Genomic DNA, 20,550 nt, shown 5'->3' on the forward strand with positions numbered 1-20,550 from the left:
CACGCGCACGCGTGGATGGCATTTTCGGGAAGAACAGCGCGCACGCGCCAAGTGCGCCCACACACAAGGGGTCATTCTGCTAAATATTTTCTAAGTTAAAAGCTGCAAAATTCACCAATTTAAACCCCAATCTTCCAACGGACATAACTTTCTCATTTTAAATCGTTTTTCACCCGTTCTTCGAACGGCATGGACATCCCGATCCAATTTCATTTCTAAACAGATTTGGCACAAAACAGAGATCCGTAGTCCAAGTTATGTCCCATCAAAGTATGCCCAAAAACCATATTTTTCATAAAAATCACAAAGTGCCATTTTCAAACAAGCCATTTCCAACTCTTCTCAAAATCAATCAAAACATGCCATTTTCATCCCTTTTCTTTGAAATCAATCAAAATATATCAACTTCAACATCAAGCCTCCTCAACTCACACATTGACACATTACTACAATTTACAAAATCGCTATCTCATCATTTTAACCCACTTCACCCAAGGGGCTCAAATTAAACATATTGACATATCATATACTCTTCCTCATGCCAATTCTCAACAACACCAATTCCAATAAATCATCATTGTACACAATCAATATCATACTCACCATCAACATGGTTCAACCCACAATTCAACCATAACCAATCATCAAGCATATATCACAACATGCATATTTCTCATACATCATACCATCAAGGCATCATTAATCATCATCACATATATGGCCACATCATATATCTCAATCATTCAACAATATCAACCATTCAATTCCTATCTTAGGGCCTCTAGCCTAAGTATTTCCTACCACATTACATATTAGATACGGGAAACCGAAACCATACCTTACACTACTAGAAAACTAGTTATTATAGACGGATATTTCCGACGGATTTTATCCCACTGAAATACAGACAGAATTTCAGAGGGATTTTTTTGTCGAAAAACAAAAAAAATAGATTAGCATAAATTACAGACGGAAAAGAGAATCCGTCTATAATTCCGTCGGAAAAATTAATTTTTTTTCCGTAGAATAGTTACAGACGGATTTTCCGTCTATAATTAAGTAAATGAAATGCGCATTTTATTTACTTAATTACAGACGGAAAATCCGTCTGTAATTTAAAATTTTCTGTCTGAAAATTTTTAATTTAGACTAACCTATACCCTCTTCTCTCTCCCCCATTCAAACTGTGTTTCGAGCTCCAACACGAGCTTCTTCCTCTCTCCCTGGCACGAGTTACTTTTCTCTCCGTGGCTGCTACTTCTGCTTCTTCCGCCGTGGCCGTTGCCGCTGCCGCCGCTGCTTGCATCGCACAATCTCTCTGTTATCCCTTGCGTCCTACAAGATCCCCCCGCCGCCGCTCTCGTCGCAGAGCTCTCTCTGCCGACGCTCTCATCGCATCTGCTCCCTCTGGCGCCTCTTCCATCTAATCTCAACTTGCTCTCTCAGTTCTTCTTGTAACCATCTCAAATTTCAGGTATATAAATCCTGATTTTGTGATTCTGTTCTTTGTGATAAACCTTAGGGCTCAATTTTTCTGTGCCAGTTTTAGGTTTATCATACTTTACTTTTGTGCTTCGTTTGAATCTGCGGATTTACTCTGATTTTGATGAATTTTTTCTGCAATCGAAGCTTTCGTTTGAATAATTTGCTTGGATGAATGTTGAATCTGTTCTATTATGCTTTGTTCAAGTAATTTGTAATTCAATTTGAGCTATTTGTTTGATAATTATTTACAACTTTCATTGTTTGATAATCATTTGCTTGTTATTCAGTGTTACAGCTCAAGATCTTGTTGACACTATGCTTCTAAATTTCTGATATCTTCACTCTTAACGATGGATCTGTAACGCCTCTACTCAAGGTTAGGGTTTCATGTCTCTAATTATATGCTAATTATGAGATTATGTTGATAGTAATTGAGATTGTGAATGTTGCAGAGCATGACAGTGCATAATATGTATGTTGGAGAGGGTTCAGACTTCCAATATAATATATAAAAGGGTGGCTGAGCAGTGGGGTTCTCTTGGTGACTTGACTGCATCTGTTATATCGATTCGATTCGATTGATACAGAAGGAATACTCAGGATCTGCTAGAACTGGCGATGGATCTGTTAGACGAGATCAAGTTGGTCTAGCGGGTCAAAATACTCAGGTAAAACAAGGAAAGTTTAATGCCGAGTTTAAAGCATCTAATCACTAAAAGCAACCTCTTTCTTCCTGTTTTAAACCGTGGCCATTATTCTTTGCTTACACAGATACGAGATAACAGATGTAAAACAATTTACCTCCCTGCTACAAACCTCTTATCTTATATATTATAAAATGTTACCTGCACTCTTTTGTATGTTAGAAGCTATTGCAATTAACCCTTAAAAATTATATCAACAATACTTCAATTCATCACATGTTTAATTTGTGTCTCGAGAAGTACAGTATTTTATTGGTGTTCAACTTGATGGTAGCCAACAATTGGAGCCTCTTCACAACTGCATTGCAGATGATACTGCCAAAGAGGGACAATTATTGGTCTGTTTAATTTCTAATCATTAACTAATTCTTGCAATTCTCTTTATTTTATATTGGATAATTGTTGGTATGTATGTGTTAATCAGGTAAAACAAACTGCTGAAAATGTTGATGATGCTGTTAGAGAACTTCCAGATGCTAATATGGTAATTAATTATATTTATTTGGCCACTCTTGTTATTATTGAGTGCTCATAAATGTGTTTGGAAAAGTTAGAAACTTAACAGGCACATGCTTATGATAGTTGATGAAATATCTTAGTTTGTTCTTCTCTGTCTTAGGCATATGGAGATTCATCTTTCCGGGATTATCATCTTATTGAAATTTAAATAGACACCACATTCCATTTTTGCAACTAACAAACATGATGGGCTTCTTCTTCTCTTTGATGTCACACCACAAAGCTGTTCTCACTTGCTTTGTGTTCTTCTTCCTGCTTTCTTGCACCTGCTTCACCTCAACAGGTTGGTTCACCCCCATTTCCTTTTTTCTCACCAAATTTCTTATCTTTTTACTTCGATTTGTGTTTTTCTGAACTTGGGCTGTCAATTTTTGCTAGCCTTCAGTTCCTGGTGCTTGGACCTTAGACAATTTGGAACTAATTCTTGTCAAAGATTCAACCTTTGTTCTCTGAATTTGATGTTTCTTATCCAAATGTGGAAAGCATTTATTAGCTTCTTCTGTTTTATTCTTTTCAACTTGATGTCAATGGTCTCAGCTGAAAAATTATGGTGACGTTTAGCTTCTTTTCTTGATGCCAAGATTTACTATGAAATTTTATGTTCTGATTATCTTTTAAATAATAATTTTCTCGGATTATAATCTGGTAACCTTTTTTACAAACATGTTAAGAAGTATTAGTAAAAGTAAAATTGGTTGATGTTAGTTATCTTCAACAGATTATTTTGGGTTCTTCTTCCAAGGCTCGAAGACAGATTCTTGCTGAGATGGGATACGAGTTTACAATAATGGTATATGTACTAGCGTGTATTGTGGCTTTGTAAATTTTTAATTCCTAATTGGTTACCATAACAGAAGGCTGAGCATATTTATTTTGGCTTCAAATTTAGACTGCGGATATTGATGAGAAAAGTAACTGGAAGGAAAAGCCAGAAGATTTGGTTATGGCATTGGCTGAGGCGAAGGTATGAATGTTTGGTTCAATTATTACTATTATTATTATTACAACTCCTCCAAATGCAATGACTTCCACCTTGGTTGCTGAGATAAAAATTACAGTCCAAGTAGAGTGTCTTATGTCTTATTTTAGATACACCCAAATTGACTCACCCTTATTTTCTCAGTAATTTCATTAAATAAGCACATAAACTAAAAGAATGGTATGATTTTTCCAAAATGCATTTAGTATTCTTATGTTTTGATATTCTTATTAGGCAGATGCTATTGTGCAAAAGCTACTAATTGGAAGTAACTTGGAGAAAGATGGTCCCACCACTTTGTTAATTACTGCAAAATTTATATAATACTTTTAGTTTTGTTAATTAAAATAGAGGTTGTTTCTGGGATCACAATTGTTAAGAATTATCTTTTTAGCCTTCTTTTCTCTTAGTTCTAATCACTGAATTCATCAGGTTGCAACATATGGTCATTTTCAAGATTTTTCATTCGGATAATTTAATTTATTTGAGTTATACTACATGCATGAGGAAATGGTGACTATGTTAATTGTTACTTGGTTAAATTCTGGTCATTGCTCTTAAAAAATTAGACTTTTTTTAGTCAAAATTTAAACGGTGCTCCATGCTCTTATTTGATTTGAAACAAGAAAAGTCAATTTTACTACTTCTTCCCACTATACTTGGTTGCTTACTAGTATGAATTTATTGCACTGTTTATCCTTTATGATAAAAAGTGGCATGTGTAGAGTGTAGATTGTGCCTACCTAAATTTTCCTTGTTTGTTTGAGTTCATCAATGACACTAACAGTTTTTGTGGGTATTTATTGCCTTTTAATTAGTACAGCTGAAAGTCATGTAACAAGTCAATCAGATGATACATAATTGGTGAATTTAAAAAAAGAAAGGAAAAAAAGCAACATTTTTTATACAAGGGAGCAAGTATAATACATTGATTTCCCTGTGTGTTCTGTTGCCAGCTTCAATATCATATTAGGCTTAAAATTAAAAACCTTAATGATTTGGTATTAAATGGAACAAATTTCACAGACTTCGTTGTTCCTGTATAACCATTATGTATCAGTTATAGGATTGGTTGATTGGTGAGAGGGCTGTGGTACTAATTGTTGTTTGCATTTTACCACTCATGCTTCAGGTTTGTGATCAGAACAAAGTAAATGGAAGTGGAGTTGAAATAGTTTCGGATGAAGTGAAATCAAAATCATTTAGAAAAGCCAAGTATGATGATGAAATGCCTCCTAACATCGACCTTGACGAGTGGGATCACACAGCATCCAGAACCGGTAGCAGCTCTAATCATGCTTCTTCAACTCAGTCTTTGAATCCTTCAAGTAGATTCCTTTCTCGCTTTAGCTTCATTCCTGGTAACATAAGCTTCAGACTTGGCAGAACCACCAGTCTTTGGTTCATCAAGGCCTTGTCCTGTTTCTTCTGGAAGTCTCACCATATTTAACAGTGAAGATGAGCTTAATCCTCATCCAAGCCACCCTGGAAGTTTGATTAATAGAAATGAAACTCAACAACGTAGAGAATTGCTTAATGCATCTTTTGATGATCGAGTGCCTATTCGAAGAAGAGAAGGAAATTCGAAGAATAGAAGAACGTAGCATACAGTTTGAAGAAGGGAAGACAATTAGGGGTTTTGGGTATTTTTTTATTAAAACAATGAGATATTGGTCAATGATGTTGAAAAATAACATCCAATTTTATAGGTATCATGTAATGAATATTATGTTTATTTATGTGATTTTTGGCTTTCTTTTTTCAATTTACAGTGTTTGATGGAGTAAATTTAGAAAACAAATATAAAGTATTCATTTTGCAATGGAAAAATCTAAAAAAAATTATATTTTATCTTACTGACGGATTTACAGACAGATTTTCTGTCTGTAATCAGAACGTGAGATGATTTTCCAAAGTTCAAATTACAGACGGAAAATCTGTTGGAAAATCCGTCTGTAATTACAGACGGAAAATCCGTCGAAAAATCCGTCTGTAATTACAGACGGCAAATCCGTCTGAAAATCCGTCTGTAATTACGACGGAAAATCCGTCAAAAAATTCGTCTGTAATTACAGACGGAAAATCCGTCGGAAAGTTCGTCGCCTTTGGGAAATGGATAGAAAATTTACAGAGGGAAAATCCGTCGGTAATTGCTAAAAATCCGTCTGTAATTTTCCGACGGAAAAAAAATCCGTCGGTAAATAATTTCCGACGGGGCTTTTACAGAGGGACAAAATCCGTCGATAATTTCGTCGGTAACCAAAAATCTGTCTGTAATAAAGACTAAATCCGTCTGTAAATCTGTCTGTATTAATCCATTTTCTAGTTGTGTTAGCCGATTTCCCAAGCTCAACCGGAGCACTTCCAAATCACTTATCCACAAGCTCTCAAGGCCTCAACACCTCCAAGAACAGATTTTTCACCACCAAATCCTTTCCAAGCTTTTCAAAATCACCAATCAAGCTCCAATATTCACATATACACAACCTAAGCCACAATCATCATACCCATACACAACATCTCAATACCCAAACATCATAGAACAACAAAATTACACTAGGGTTGAGAATCTTACCACATTCAAGGTCCAAGGAGACAAGATTAACCTTCTCCTTCAAGAGAGTTGGGTCCTATAACATCAAAGAACCCAAAATCTCAACATTTTACCCATGAAACTCGAAAATAAGGGCTGGAATTTCGAACAGAAACACGTGGCTTACCTCAAGATTTATTGTATGGGTTTTGTAGAGCTCTCCACGGTGAACGCGTGACCACAAACGGAGCGGCAATCGGAGCTCTAGATCAAAAGTTATGGTGATTTGAAGATCAAGTGAGAGAAAGAACTTGAGAGAGTGTTCTTCCTCCCCTCTCTTCAATTTTCAGCGTGAGTTTGAGTGTTGTGAGGAGAGAGAGTGCTGAGAACTAGGGTTTTGGTTTAGTTATGTTGGGCCAAGGGCCCACTTTGGGTCCGGTTGGGCCGGTTTGGCCCGTTCGGTCCAATCTTGGTCCGATTTCTATAAAATTGGTACCGAAATTCTCGTCTCAGTCTCCTCTATCATATTTAGCCACAAAAATCACATTTTGGGCTTTCTAGAATAAATTCTCATTTATGGGTTAATTAGCAGTTAATTAACCGAGTTTTACAAACAGGGGAGAAAGAGAAGGAGTGACATGACGGGAGAGGAGAAGGGGGACCTCCGCCACTGCAACAATCGCCGGCGAGTTGCACGCCACCGTGGAGTCACCATTTTGTCATCGTTCAGCTGCTGTCATTATTTCTCGATTTGACGAACATCCTCCTTGCTCTAATTTCAGTTTTTCCAATTTCTGAAACCTGTAACTTTCTTCTTTGCTCTGTTATCAATTTATACTTCTGCTATATCCCTGCCCTAATTACAGTAGCATGTGTTTTGCTCTAGTCATTGTTAATTTATCTCCGGGACACTCATAATTGACGCGGTTGTCGCTGTTGTTGTTGCCATGAAGGAGTTGAGGTTACTACCGCTGCTCTGGCTACATTGAGGGTTGCTGCCGCTATTGAAAATTAAGGATAAAAAAAGGAGATTATTGCGGTTAATTCCTACGGGTTTAACAAATCAAGGTGGCAGGTTTATTTTAAAATTAAGAGTTTTTAACTTAAGAATGCCAAATAACCTACTGAATATTTACAAGTAGTTTATAAATGCTTTGTAAAACTAATTAATGAGAATTGATGAAGCTGTAAATTGTTACTGAATGTGAGTATATTTGAATATGATGAAACTGAATTTTGATATAGTTGATGGTATTGTAAAAAATTAGGTGTTACAACATACATAAATATATTTTAATACAGAATATTTTAAAATTGATAAGTAAAATTTTTTACTTTAAAATAAATATAAAATATATAAATAGATACAAAAATATTTTTTATTTATTAAAATTAATTATTATACAGTACTATTTTTAATTACATAATATAAAAAATTATATTATTTCATATTACTTGAAAGTAATTAAATTACTTTATATTATTAAAAATAATTAGATTATTCATTAAAATATACTTATTAATAGTTAACTTTATTAGAAATATATTATTATTATTATATAACATAATTTTTATTTAAATATTTGTAAACATATATTTTATTCAAAATAGTATATATAGTATTATGTTAACAAAATTAATTATTATATAATATTTGAAAAAACGTGTAATATTTTCATATATTATATATAATTTTAAAAAATATTTTGATAAAATTAATTTTAGAAATATTAAACGCGTAATATTTTTATGTATTATATATCACAATAAACATAGAAACAATAAACGTGTAATATCATAACAAAAATTTGAAAAAATAAAAAAATAATATTTCTATGTATTATATATATTTTTTAACTAAATTTTATTTTTATAAATATTCTGATAAAAAATTATATTATATAATAATACATTTAACAAAATAATTAATGAATAAATTTTAAATATAATAATCTAATTATTTGTCAATTAATATAAAATAAATTTTAAATATTTTATATTTTATGTTGTAATTTAAAATATTATTTAATATAATTTTTTAATATTATAATTTTTTTTAAATAATAATTGATCCTAATAAAAAATATTTATATTTTTTTGTATTTATCTATTTTATATTTTTTAGAACAAAATTTTTTTACCTTTATATAATAAAATATGTGATAATCTTCTTAATATATATATATATATATATATAAAAGAAGTGAGTGCAATAATAATAGGCACATATTAGTGTATAAACTAGCAAGAGGCCCGCGCATACGCACGGGTGGGTGATTGAGTTTGTAAAATTAATAACAAAAATATAAAAAGAATACATAAAAATTAGATAATAATATGTTTTTCGTATATATTTATTGAGTTTAGAAATATGATCACAATGATGTAACTAATAATTTTAAATCATGTATTGATTAAACATGCTTAATTCAACAATTATATGAATTGAGTCATCAAAATTTGTAATTGAAAGGTCAGATAGTATAAGTACTACATTGTATTCATTTTTTAAATGTGCAAGCTTTCTATTTTCCAAATTAAGGATCCTTTATATACATTTTTTTGTTCTATCACGCTTTAATCTTCTATTAAAGACCTTAATCTCATATTCTGAATTAAAATTAGTAACTTATATTCATACCATAGATAAAAGAAATCAATTGATGCATTAACAATCTCTTGTCTAGATCCATTTGTTATCACATAAAGAATTTGAACATATGATAATGTAACACACAACTAGAAAATGGATTAATACAGACAGATTTACAGACGGATTTAGTCTTTATTACAGACGGATTTTTGGTTACCGACGAAATTACCGACGGATTTTGTCCCTCTGTAAAAGCCCCGTCGGAAATTATTTACCGACGGATTTTTTTCCGTCGAAAAATTACAGACGGATTTTTAGCAGTTACCGACAGATTTTCCCTCTGTAAATTTTCTATCCATTTTCCAAAGGCGACGAACTTTCCGACGGATTTTCCGTCTGTAATTACAGACAGATTTTCCGTCTGTAATTACAGACGAATTTTTCGACTGATTTTTCGTCTGTAATTACAGACGGATTTTCCAACAGATTTTCCGTCTGTAATTTGAACTTTGAAAAATCATCCCATTCTGATTATAGACAGAAAATCCGTCTGTAAATCCGTCAGTAAGATAAAATTGAATTTTTTTAGATTTTTCCATTGCAAAATGAATACTTTAGATTTGTTTTCTAAATTTACTCCATCAAACACTGTAAATTGAAAAAAGAAAGCCAAAAATCACATAAATAAACATAATATTCATTACATGATACCTATAAAATTGGATGTTATTTTTCAACATCTTTGGCCAATATCTTATTGTCTTAATAAAAAAATACCAAAAAAAATAAGATGACCATCCCAATGTTACATGAATGTCACAAATTACACTTAGCACTTAAAGATAGAATAATCTAAAATATTAATAGATAACTAAGTTGCATTAGCAGCATCAAGCTCCACATTGAAAGTTAATCTTGACATCTCCTGACTGAAATAGAATTAAAATCCGAATTAGAATTGGAGTAAATCAATCTATGCCAAAGAATCAAAACATAGAAAAATAGAAAGAACAACAAAAGCAAACAGAGATTAGAACAAAAATAAAATAATTAAAGGGTTCTTCACAGAGTGCGGAATGAAAAAGAACATTTGAAAGAACTCACCTGGGCTAAGCAAATTCAAACCAGCAGGAAGCCTAGGCACAACAACAGCAGGATGATTCTGCACATACGCCAAAAAACCCTCAGACGGTTCAGCAAATACAACTCTTCGTAAGATTCAACAACACTAGGGAAATTATAGTTAAGAGAAGGATCAAGTTAAGAGAAGCTCAGAGCATTTTTAAGCGAAATGCAAAATGGCTCCACTGAAAAATATAATCTGATAAGGATTCATGTCATAAGAGTTCATTGGATTCACATACCTGTAAACTACTTGTGCCGCAGCCTACAACTGTGATAGTCCCACCGGTAACAGCTGCACCTGCGAGGAAGTAGCTGGCACTAGAAGCATCTCCTTCAACAAAAGCATTCCCAGGAGACCTGGTAGGAAACTTCCAATTAGAGTCAAAATAATTTAATTCTGAAATCTTTACAACTCAATAATAGAAACTTACTTGTACTTTTGACCTCCGTGGACCAAGAACCTATCCCAGTTACCATTGTGCTCCACATGGACTCCAAAGCGCTCATCAGTTTCAAAGTCATATCAACGTAGGGAACAGGAATCAGTTTATCGATAATCTCAATTTCAACATCACCAAGGGCGAAAGGAGCTGTCATGAGCAATGCAGTCAACATAATACTTATTTTAATGATTTGATTTTGTATTTGTGAAATTTTTGAAGATATCATTTTGAACGGACTTTGGCTTAGTTTGGTAAAACTTTTCGAAGAGATGCTTTTGTTTTTGAAAAATATAAGAACCTCGTTTTGCGTTTGATAAATCAAAAGTTCATGTGTTTATACTTGTGACTTTTAAAAGTAAGAGATACTTTTCAAAGATAACTTTTTAAAATTTGTAGCATCTATAAATTTTTTTAATATAGTAATTATTGAATATATAAGCATTAATTTTGTATAAATTTTAGAGACAATACAATAATATAACTATCATCAATATAAAATTTTAGATCTTCAAATATATCAACTAAACTTTCTAAATAATTAACATTCTCTTCAACTTAGCTTTAAGGGTAATATTATACTTTACAAAGTAAGCAAACTATTAAAATAGATATTATTTGCAAAAAGTGATCATGATTTATACTAAGAGCCTAAGATCACAAATAAATACTCCAAAGTTTAAATTGTAAAAACATTGATAAATAAAATCCTAAAATTAAAATAATAGAATGTATAGTATAATGGTCTAAAAATCTGATGAAATATCTTTATATTTGTTTGTGCTTTTGTATTATTTTTTATTTTCACATCGGATCTGATCCGCATATCTGCGGTATTTATCCGAATCTGATCTAAAAATTACGGATATGGATCCGATCCGCAAGACTATCGGATCAGATCCGCATAGTAATAGAATCGGATTGCAGATTTCATGTAGGTATCTCGATATCCACTTATCTGCAAAAATAAATAAATAAATAAATAAGTAAATATTATTTTTATGTTTTATTTTAACTAATAGTTATCATATATGCCACATTATTTTATTTTTATTATTTAAAAATAATATGTTTAATATTATTTTAAAAGTAAACATGTTTAAAAGAGTAAAAAAAGAGATTTTATTGATTTTTTAAAATAAAATAAGATTTTAAAAAGTATTTTTATGTTTTGCGGATATATTCGATATCTGATTTGATCTGTAAATGTGCAAATCGGTCAGATTCAAGCTAAAAAAATGCGGATATTAGATCCGATTCAATCTGATAATTTTAGTGCAGATCGAATCGAGATTTTGGCCATATCCGATCCAATTCGATCCGCGTTCATCTCTAGAAAATAATAATAAAGACCCTCTTAATTTTTAATTTTACCACTCCAATCTACTACTACACCTAACTTTCAGCGCTAAACTAAATTGCCTTTAAAATTGAAAATATGATATATATATATATATATATATATATATATATATATATATATATATATATATATATATATATTAATTATTCAATAATTACAAAATTAAAAAAAGAAAATTTAATTTCAATTTTTGAATATGATTCGTATCATAAATAAATACTAAATAAAAAAAATTTTAATCACTAATATATCTACTATACATAAAGAATAATATATTTGAAAATATAAAAGTAATTAAATTCCTTTTTTCCTATACTTTTATTTCTAATGAAAACAGACAATAAAAGTTTATAAATCCAAATTGAAGGTTAGCAATAGAAAAATAATAAAATTTAAATTTGTATTTAAAACATTACATCATACTCAAGAAATAAATTATCTCCTACAATTCAATACTCTATACAACTTAAATAAATTATTTCTTGGATGATTCTTTCATGTTAAAAACAAAATTTCTTGGTACTTAGCAGCATACAATCATTTTTATATTATAATCCCTCTTTTAGTACTTAATTCCCATCCACATCATATGTTAAAAGATTAGTATATCATAGATTATCTTAACATACTTCTTAAATGAAATCTATTTGATTTATTTTTACAAAAATAAAAAATAAAATCTTCGTAAAAATAAAATATAAAAAATAAAATTATTTCAAGATATAAAATTTGGATTTGATTGTAAAATAAAAGAACTACTCATTCGATATTATGCCCGTTACTACCGCACAATATGAAAAAAAATAAAAAAAAAGTATTGTCTATCTAAAAATTATTAAAAACTAAGTACACTTATTGATTATAAAAAGTTGTAACTATTATAAGGATTTAAAGTGAAAGATATATGTGCAAAAATTGAAATTATTTTAAGTAGTTTTAGAAAGATGTAAATTGAAATTTAAAATATATTTGACTATATAATGTAATTTTTATTTTGCTGTTCTCTAAAAGGATACCATTCTATTAAATCAATTATTTCGCATATTAATTTTCAATAAGAAATATAATGATTTTCTTAAATGAAAAACCTACCAACATAATATATGTCTTTGTTCCAAAAATGATTTTCTAATCCAAAATAATACATAACTACTAAAGAAATGGCATACTAAATATTATCTACTTGAAATTGGTGATGATAATAATGGGCTATAGAAAAAGTTCACTTCCACTCTTTTTTTTTCTCAAAATTTCATCTAGTAATAAGCGATATTGAATTAATTTTTTCAATCTACTAATCTTGTGCTTGTATTCGGCTTGAAGACAGAACAAATAAAATAATAAAAATAAAGTATTATTTTTATTTCTAATGTTTAGAACAAATTTTTTTTGTTCTAATATTAATTAGTAATTTATCACTTGAATTATAATCATGCAATAGTTATTTTCAAATAAAAAAGGCTAAATCTTTTTTTTGCTCTTATAATTGAAGAAATGAAATTAAAAATTATTAAAATAATTATTAGAATTAAGAATTCTATAATACTTATGGAAGCTATTTTTGTTTGGGTAAGAACCATTCGGTTACAAATTCTTCTAACATTTGCCTTCAAATTGTGAATTAATTAGGATAAAAAGTCACTTTTTTTATTAATATAAGGATGTTAAACCTTTTTACAAATAATAAATTAAATTCTACTCTTTTAAACTCGATTTTACCTCACTTATCTTATGTTGTAGCACAGAGTAAGATATAAAATTTCTTTTATGCATCAAACAAACATTATATAACAATATAGCTTATCATGTTCATACACTTTATATACTGAAGAAAAATAAAAATAAAACACTAAGCAAAAAGAAAGAAAAGAAAAATACTAAGCTATTGCGAGAAGAACTAATAAAAATTTTGGATGCAATTAATTTAATTACTCTCACAAAGAAAAAGTGTCACAACAAAAATATTAAAGAATGTTTAAAAGAAAGTGTCAAAACAAAAAAATGAGTGAAATATTTCTCATGAATATTAAATATCTTATCTCTTTAAAATAGCCAAGTACTCCTTACTCCTTAGAGTATCTTATCTCTTTAAGGAATAAAAATTTAAAAAATGCACACATATATATCCTAACTGATAAAAAGAATTAGAGTCATTACAACACAATAAAATGGTTTCAAATCAAATATATATATAAATGATGGATGGAAATGGCTAAACTTGGCCACAAAAAATCATGTGTTGTAAGTAAATGTTACTCAAACAAACACACTTACATCTCCTTCAGAAGAGAAAAAAAAAAGGGGATAAAACACATGCAAATATATATATATATATATATATATATATATATATATATATATATATGCAATAGATGTCACTACACTTATATCTAATCACTCAATATAGTAACTTATTTTACACCGATGAAACCAAAGCAATCCATTCTTTTCTGTTATTCTATTCACCAAACATGAAAAATCTGCAAAACATTGGATAAAATATAAGGGACAGTCACATTTACTTTAAATTATAGATATCAAACATTTATTACAGTTAAAAAAAAGAAAATTATTACTCAATAAAACAAAAAAAAACTAACTGGTCATCGTTAAGTGTAATCAACCAATTCATTACCAATCTTCAACACAAAAATGTTGAGACATAGAAGCGAGTTATAAGATCACATGTAAATACAGGCAGCAATCTCGTTGTCACCAACTGAAAAAAAAAGATGCAGGAAGGCATGGAATTTTGATTTTGAAAGAAATAATTCCACAAAAGAAGATAACAGTATAATTAGTAGTCAAAATAATAAAAGTTCTATGAAAGAATTATCTACTTTGATCACTTAAATTATGTCATATACAATTCTGTAAATTTATACACATTTTTTCTAAGATCAAGAAATCTTTAAATAAAGTGAATTAATTATAAAGATAAACATATCAAATTTCACAAAACTCAAGTCAGATAGATGCACAAAACATAAAGGAATTTTTTTGCCATTTTAAATTTTCTTTACACAACATAGATTAATTAAAAAACAAATTTCGTAAATGTTCAATCACCTCCGCTAGTAATTTAAGATCTAAAAATATTTTGTTTCTGCTCCATCAAGCTTCATCTGGAGAAAAAACATGGTACAACATTTTTTAGCAACACAACAGAAAAAAACATTCAACAAAAAATAATTGAAGGAAATCCTAACGATGGCAAGTTTAATTTAATTGTTCTTGAGGTAACACAAGTTTCTCATCAAAAATATATTATCATTGAACCTTCAAAAGCTTTAGATTCTACAAAAACTTCTACAAATGTAATAAACCATTAAGAATTTTGGAATCTTCACAAGTGACAACGCTTAACATGTAAATTGCTCTAGACAAAGACTTGCTAAGCATACAATATGCATCAATCATCATTGTAGATTGCTCAACAGTGAAATCCCTTTCTTTCAAAATAAATGATTGAATAAAAATATTAACTTCTCCTATAACTCATTTAAATACACAAACTTTCAAACGATTCACCAAAGAGTAAAGAGGCAAAGCAAAAAAGTGCAAGGAAAAATATCAAAGGTTATCCCAACAGACCGACCTAAGAATGTACTGAATCAAAATGCAATTTGTTTTGCCAATCTTTATATTTGCCATCCAAATTCACACCCGCTATATCATACTTCTCTCCCTCTTTAAAAATTTGGGGCAAAAAGAAAACACCTCTTAATTTTAATTGCTGAGAAAAAAAATTATGATAGCATAATCATTAATTTAAAAGGTAGCAATCTTATTAGTTCTTGGACATAATCATCAATTTTACATAAATTTTGCTCCAAACATTAGTAGAACTCAATCCATATCATTCACAGAAAAATGACAAATTCAACTCAATCCATTTTGGCCTATGATTAACACCCAAAAGGGAAGGTGTTTTGAAAAAATATTTGTTAAAAAATAAAATGTAGTTTTGTTTTGAGTATACCTTGTTTTGTTTAAATATTTCATGTCTTCATTGCTTATGTTAGTCCTGCATGCCCTCCATTAGGCCTCGACCACTTCCATCCATCAACCAAAGATCCATTCCTGCCAACTGATCATAAAGCAAGCAAGTATCATTAAATTGGTAAGCAAAGGTGACACAATGAATACACAACACCACCACAATAAAAATACTTCTCCGACAAAATAACCTCTTAGGTTTCAGCAGCAACACAAACTTCATCTTCTTTAATGAATTTAGTGAAGGATGAATGATCACACACTTATAAGGGATTGCTTGTCACAGACAGTTAATGAGCAAAATGCAAAAAGATAAAAAAGTTGCCAACTTTGAGGGTACCCAACATCATGAAAAGCAAAATTGGAACCAAATTTATAGAAAATAGGGAGAAATGAAGGATGGGATATCGATAAAATAGGAGTGTACTGATTACTTGAGTTGGAGAGATGAAGCTTGAGGTCTAGGGATGAGAGTTCGATACCACAGCTCAGCCATTTTCTGAGTTAAGTCCTCTACTTCCTCTTTGTCCTTCAACTTTTCTACTCACAATTCTTTCTTGTTAGCCCTCAACTCCTGCACAGCCAACGGGTTATGAAGGAATGCCGCCAGCGGTGCAGCGACTTTAGCATCGCCACGACTTCTACCTTCACCTCTATCATATCTAAACCCACAAAAAAATATTGATAATGCTAATAATAAATCCCTCAAAATCTAAACTAAAACAAAAATTAAACGAAAATTGTGGGCGAAAAGACCTTGAGGGGCATCTTCGGTGTGGTAGAGGCGCTTGAGGATGTCATTTTAAACTCTAATTTCAACTGAAAAAATTGCGCTCAAAATTTGGTGTTCAAATCCTGATTTGAAACGAAAAGATCGCGCCCAAATTGCTGCAGAAGAGAGTGCTGCTTCATTACCTGAGGGACAATGAGTTCTCAATCCATTGTTTACCCTAATCATCCAATCAAAAGCTAACATTCTCGTTTTCTTCCCCTAAATGGTGGTTTTTGGAATTGCTGCCAGATTAACTCTCTTCAACCCATTGGACAAAGATTTTCTCTGATAACCTTCCACCAGGTAAGAAGGTTTTGGCTTTTCGCTAAGGAGCGAAACACAATAGAAAGAAAAAGTTTGGGAGACACCTGTCACTCTCTCAGAAACCATCTAACAGTGCTAAATAGTGTGTGGTTTTAGTGCTTGGCTAGTTAACTATTATATATTAATAGATAGATAGATAAAAAAATTGCCATGCCGTGATAATAACTCACCGGGTGATTGACGAAATGAGATTCAGAGGTGTTCCCTGCAAATTACAGAACCATTTACGATAGCACTTTTAGCTGCAACTCGTTTGTATATGTCTGAAACCCTAAACAACAAAACAAACAACAAAAAAAATGAATACTTAAAGTAATCAACAAAAGAAAAGAACACTAATGTTCAAACCTGAAGCCCATAGTGTTGGCCCCACTTTAAAATAAATAACTAACAGTATGCATTTGGAGGAAGAAGAAAAAAAAAAGGAATCTTTTCCTGCTTTCAGGCGTGTGACATGATTTTATTGCCGTTCCACTATTCTGGAAGCCACTTCTTCAATCTCTGTTTGTTGATGCGATGGCACGTTCTTGAAGATCCTTGTTCTTCCACATCATGTTTCCTCCATCTCTAGCTCACCCCTGCTTCTCTGGACTTCCAAAATCTCCTTTCCAATCTAGTCTGACTTTCATGATAAACTTCAAATCTTCAGCTACAATCTCAACCCAACTGGTTGCAGAAAAGTGGGAACCACTCTCACTGCATACTACTACCACCTATCACTGTTATGTTATCATAATGAAATACCAAATTAGTTATATATCTGTTGAATTTTCAAATTATAGCAATGCTATTATAAACATAATTAAAAATTGTTAATCCAAACAAAATAAGTAGAATTAAAACAACGCTATCCACTATATCATATTAGATCAGGTTCAGTCTAGAAAAATTCTAATAATAATATGATGCCAAGTTGAACACTTGAACCTGCTAATTAATAATAATTTTTTTTACTCAGACAATATGAATAATGCAGCAAGAATTAGTGATATATAAGACCAAGATAACCAAAGATGATTCATTTAAAAGATGAAAGCAAAGCTATATATTATTGTAAGTGGTTTGTGATGTCCTTACCTTTACTTTCCTACTTTTGTCAATAACCAAATAGCTATTGTTGTAATAGCATAGCTTGTTTATGCTTCTTTTTTTCTTTTTTCATAATGAGTATTTATTGTTGCAAGGAACTGTATGATCATATAACAATAATTATAACGATAAAGGAATTGCACGATCATATAACAAATTTCGAGAAGATCCAAGATCATGTTAATCTTAGAAGTTGTGAAATTCAGTTAGAGGCAAAAGTTTGATTGTAGTAAATCCATTTAGAAAATTACCTACAAATAATATGATACCTGAAAAATTGTATAAAAAAGTTCAGTAACTCCTCACTTAAAAATTCAAAACTAATTTGAAGATCCTTATACACTTTCTCAAGTTATTCCATCTCATCATTATTCCATCCACTTTGGTCTTCCTCAACTGTTCCCTCATCTCGATTTTTTCCCTCTTCTCCTTGTTTCTCCTTATCCTCCTCACCATAATCGTTGACATCAAAATCACTTTTTTCATGCTCCATCTGCATCACAAAAACAACCCCTCAATCACAAATAAAAAATAATGAACCAATATACTTGCACAACACTCTAGGGAGTAAATGAGTAAGCAAACAGCTAATATAGCCCTTAATCTATGTGAAGCCTTAGCACTAAAAGTAACAATAAAAAGCAAGTAATCAAAGAAGCTCTATCTCTATTCAACTTGGCAACTACAAATAGTTCAAGTTGCACAGTCAATGTTCCACTTGCTGCTCATAAAAGATAGTATTTTCTACGCTCTAAATTATTTCAGAATTCTAATTTATGAACATGTGGATCAAAAAACAAAGAACAAATTCGAACAAAAGGTGACATCTTCGACAACAACTTTGAACACTATTTTCCAAAGCAAAGAACTAACCTTTATTTGACAAATTTATAAATGGTTATGGGTTTACGATTTTTCCCATTACAATATCTCATTTTTTCCCATCTAAACCACACATGCCAACATAACATTAGAGTAATAATTGAAATAATGCTAAAAGGCACCTCTTAAGTCCTAATTTGTGGGTGGAATAATAATCAAAATGCAGAAAATCAAGCAAATGTCAAAGATGAATAGATAACCACTTCAAAACTCTATTACACTTAGAAAACTCTATTACACATTATTGTTTCCTTTCCTTCTATTTTTTGTTTTTTTGTTGTATTTGGATCTTTCCATATTGTTGGTCATGTTTCAATCCTAGCCATTGATTAAAATTGAATGTTTATCTTTTAATGGTGGAGATTGAAACACAACTTAAAACATGAGAAGATCTAAATCTTTTTGCATCTCCCTAACATAGATAAAGCATAATTTCTTAAGGGAGAGATAATACTATCTCCCTCTTTAAGAAGAGGGAGAAACTTAGAAGATCCAATTTTATTATTTATTTATAATGAAAAATTACCTTCAATGTACTTCTTTTGGAAGTAAAACATATCGAATTCATCGTCATCTGTAAATTGGAAACAGAAAACAAAACCCTCAATTAAGTTTATAGAAAAACAAAAGAGGACAGGTAGTATGAATTGGTCAGGTTTAATGCTTTCGTTAAGTAATATTGAAATAGTAAATTTTTTCATTTGCACAATTAAGTCAACCATTTTGATTAAACAGGAAAAAAATAGATGTACTAAAAAAATATATGGTGCTTCAATTCATTGAATAAAGACTGGTACCTGAAGATCTCTAGCTTACTATCAGTTGAAGCTCCATTTCAGAAGTAACAATACATAATGTTAGCCAAGTAAATTTTCAAACAATCTAGTTGCTAATTACCTTAGTCATGTATTTTCACAGATACTGCACAACTTTTAGTGATTACCCAATATTCCAAACAACCACAACTATATAAAAATGTTTCAAATTGGGATAACATAAAGAGAAGTTAATAAATTTGTCACAAACCCATATTTAAAGAATCCAAGTGATGCCACAAACAACAAATTCAGCCTTACTTCATGAACAATCGTTAACAACGAAACCAAGGATTCATTCGTCAAAAAGTACAATTATACTCGTACTTTCCACGTTTTGCAGCAAACTGAAATTTAAGCCATTCCAATATCATAATAACTAATAAGAATAAGAACCACGTGAACTTCTAATTGAGACAATAATTAGTAGATCTTATAATCAATTTCAACATTCTTCTTATATCATATATCAGCAATTACTGATTTCCTTTTTACCCAAAGAAATGCTTACTCTATGCATATGACTGAAACATTATCTATTGTCTCAAGCTCTTCCAATTTTTCCTGCATAGTTTAAGAAAACACAGGAAATTAATTAGTTTGAAAGATGAATAGCAATAAAGTTTGCGAGAAATTCTGACAGATAACAGACAATTCAGAATTTGCAAAGGACTTTGGTTGCAACAAAATTAGATTCCACTTACCCAGTAAGCAAATCAAAATTATAATAAATAAAGAAAGAACCAATCAGTAATTTATTGTCATGATCGAGGCGCTTGAGTTTTGCAAGAATCCTTGCTTACCTATTTTTACCCGCCAATTACAGAACCATTTACGACAACACTTTAAGCTACAACTCGTTTGTATATGTGTGAAACCTAAACAGCAAGACAAAAGCGACCAAAAAAATTAATACTTGGAGCAATCA

The 20,550-nt window shown here is 30.7% G+C and overlaps 1 protein-coding gene and 1 long non-coding RNA gene across 5 annotated transcripts; one reads left to right on the forward strand and one right to left on the reverse strand.

Moving 5' to 3' along the window:
- Positions 1-1,177: 1,177 nt before the first annotated feature.
- Positions 1,178-5,452, forward strand: LOC112717499 (uncharacterized). 4 transcript variants are annotated; one of them, XM_072204805.1, is made up of 10 exons: positions 1,178-1,474; positions 1,773-1,861; positions 1,938-2,153; positions 2,435-2,527; positions 2,614-2,673; positions 2,809-2,991; positions 3,087-3,258; positions 3,427-3,498; positions 3,598-3,672; positions 4,820-5,452. In XM_072204805.1, exons 7-10 carry the CDS (start codon positions 3,256-3,258, stop codon positions 5,135-5,137), a joined length of 468 nt encoding a protein of 155 aa, XP_072060906.1. In that variant the 5' UTR covers positions 1,178-1,474; positions 1,773-1,861; positions 1,938-2,153; positions 2,435-2,527; positions 2,614-2,673; positions 2,809-2,991; positions 3,087-3,255; the 3' UTR covers positions 5,138-5,452. The 4 variants fall into 4 exon arrangements, with proteins under 4 accessions (XP_072060906.1, XP_072060909.1, XP_072060908.1 ...); XM_072204808.1 differs by lacking the exon at positions 3,087-3,258 and having other exon boundaries at positions 2,430-2,527; XM_072204807.1 differs by lacking the exon at positions 3,087-3,258.
- Positions 5,453-9,468: 4,016 nt separating this feature from the next.
- LOC112718226 (uncharacterized) lies at positions 9,469-10,473 on the reverse strand. Its single transcript, XR_003160701.2, has 4 exons — positions 10,370-10,473; positions 10,178-10,295; positions 9,918-9,975; positions 9,469-9,742 (listed from the first exon to the last, which is right to left on the reverse strand). It is a non-coding gene; the product is annotated as an uncharacterized lncRNA (long non-coding RNA).
- Positions 10,474-20,550: the final 10,077 nt, after the last annotated feature.

This window comes from Arachis hypogaea, chromosome 10 (assembly GCF_003086295.3).
Source record: "Arachis hypogaea cultivar Tifrunner chromosome 10, arahy.Tifrunner.gnm2.J5K5, whole genome shotgun sequence".
In the NCBI taxonomy this organism is placed as follows: Eukaryota; Viridiplantae; Streptophyta; class Magnoliopsida; order Fabales; family Fabaceae; genus Arachis; species Arachis hypogaea.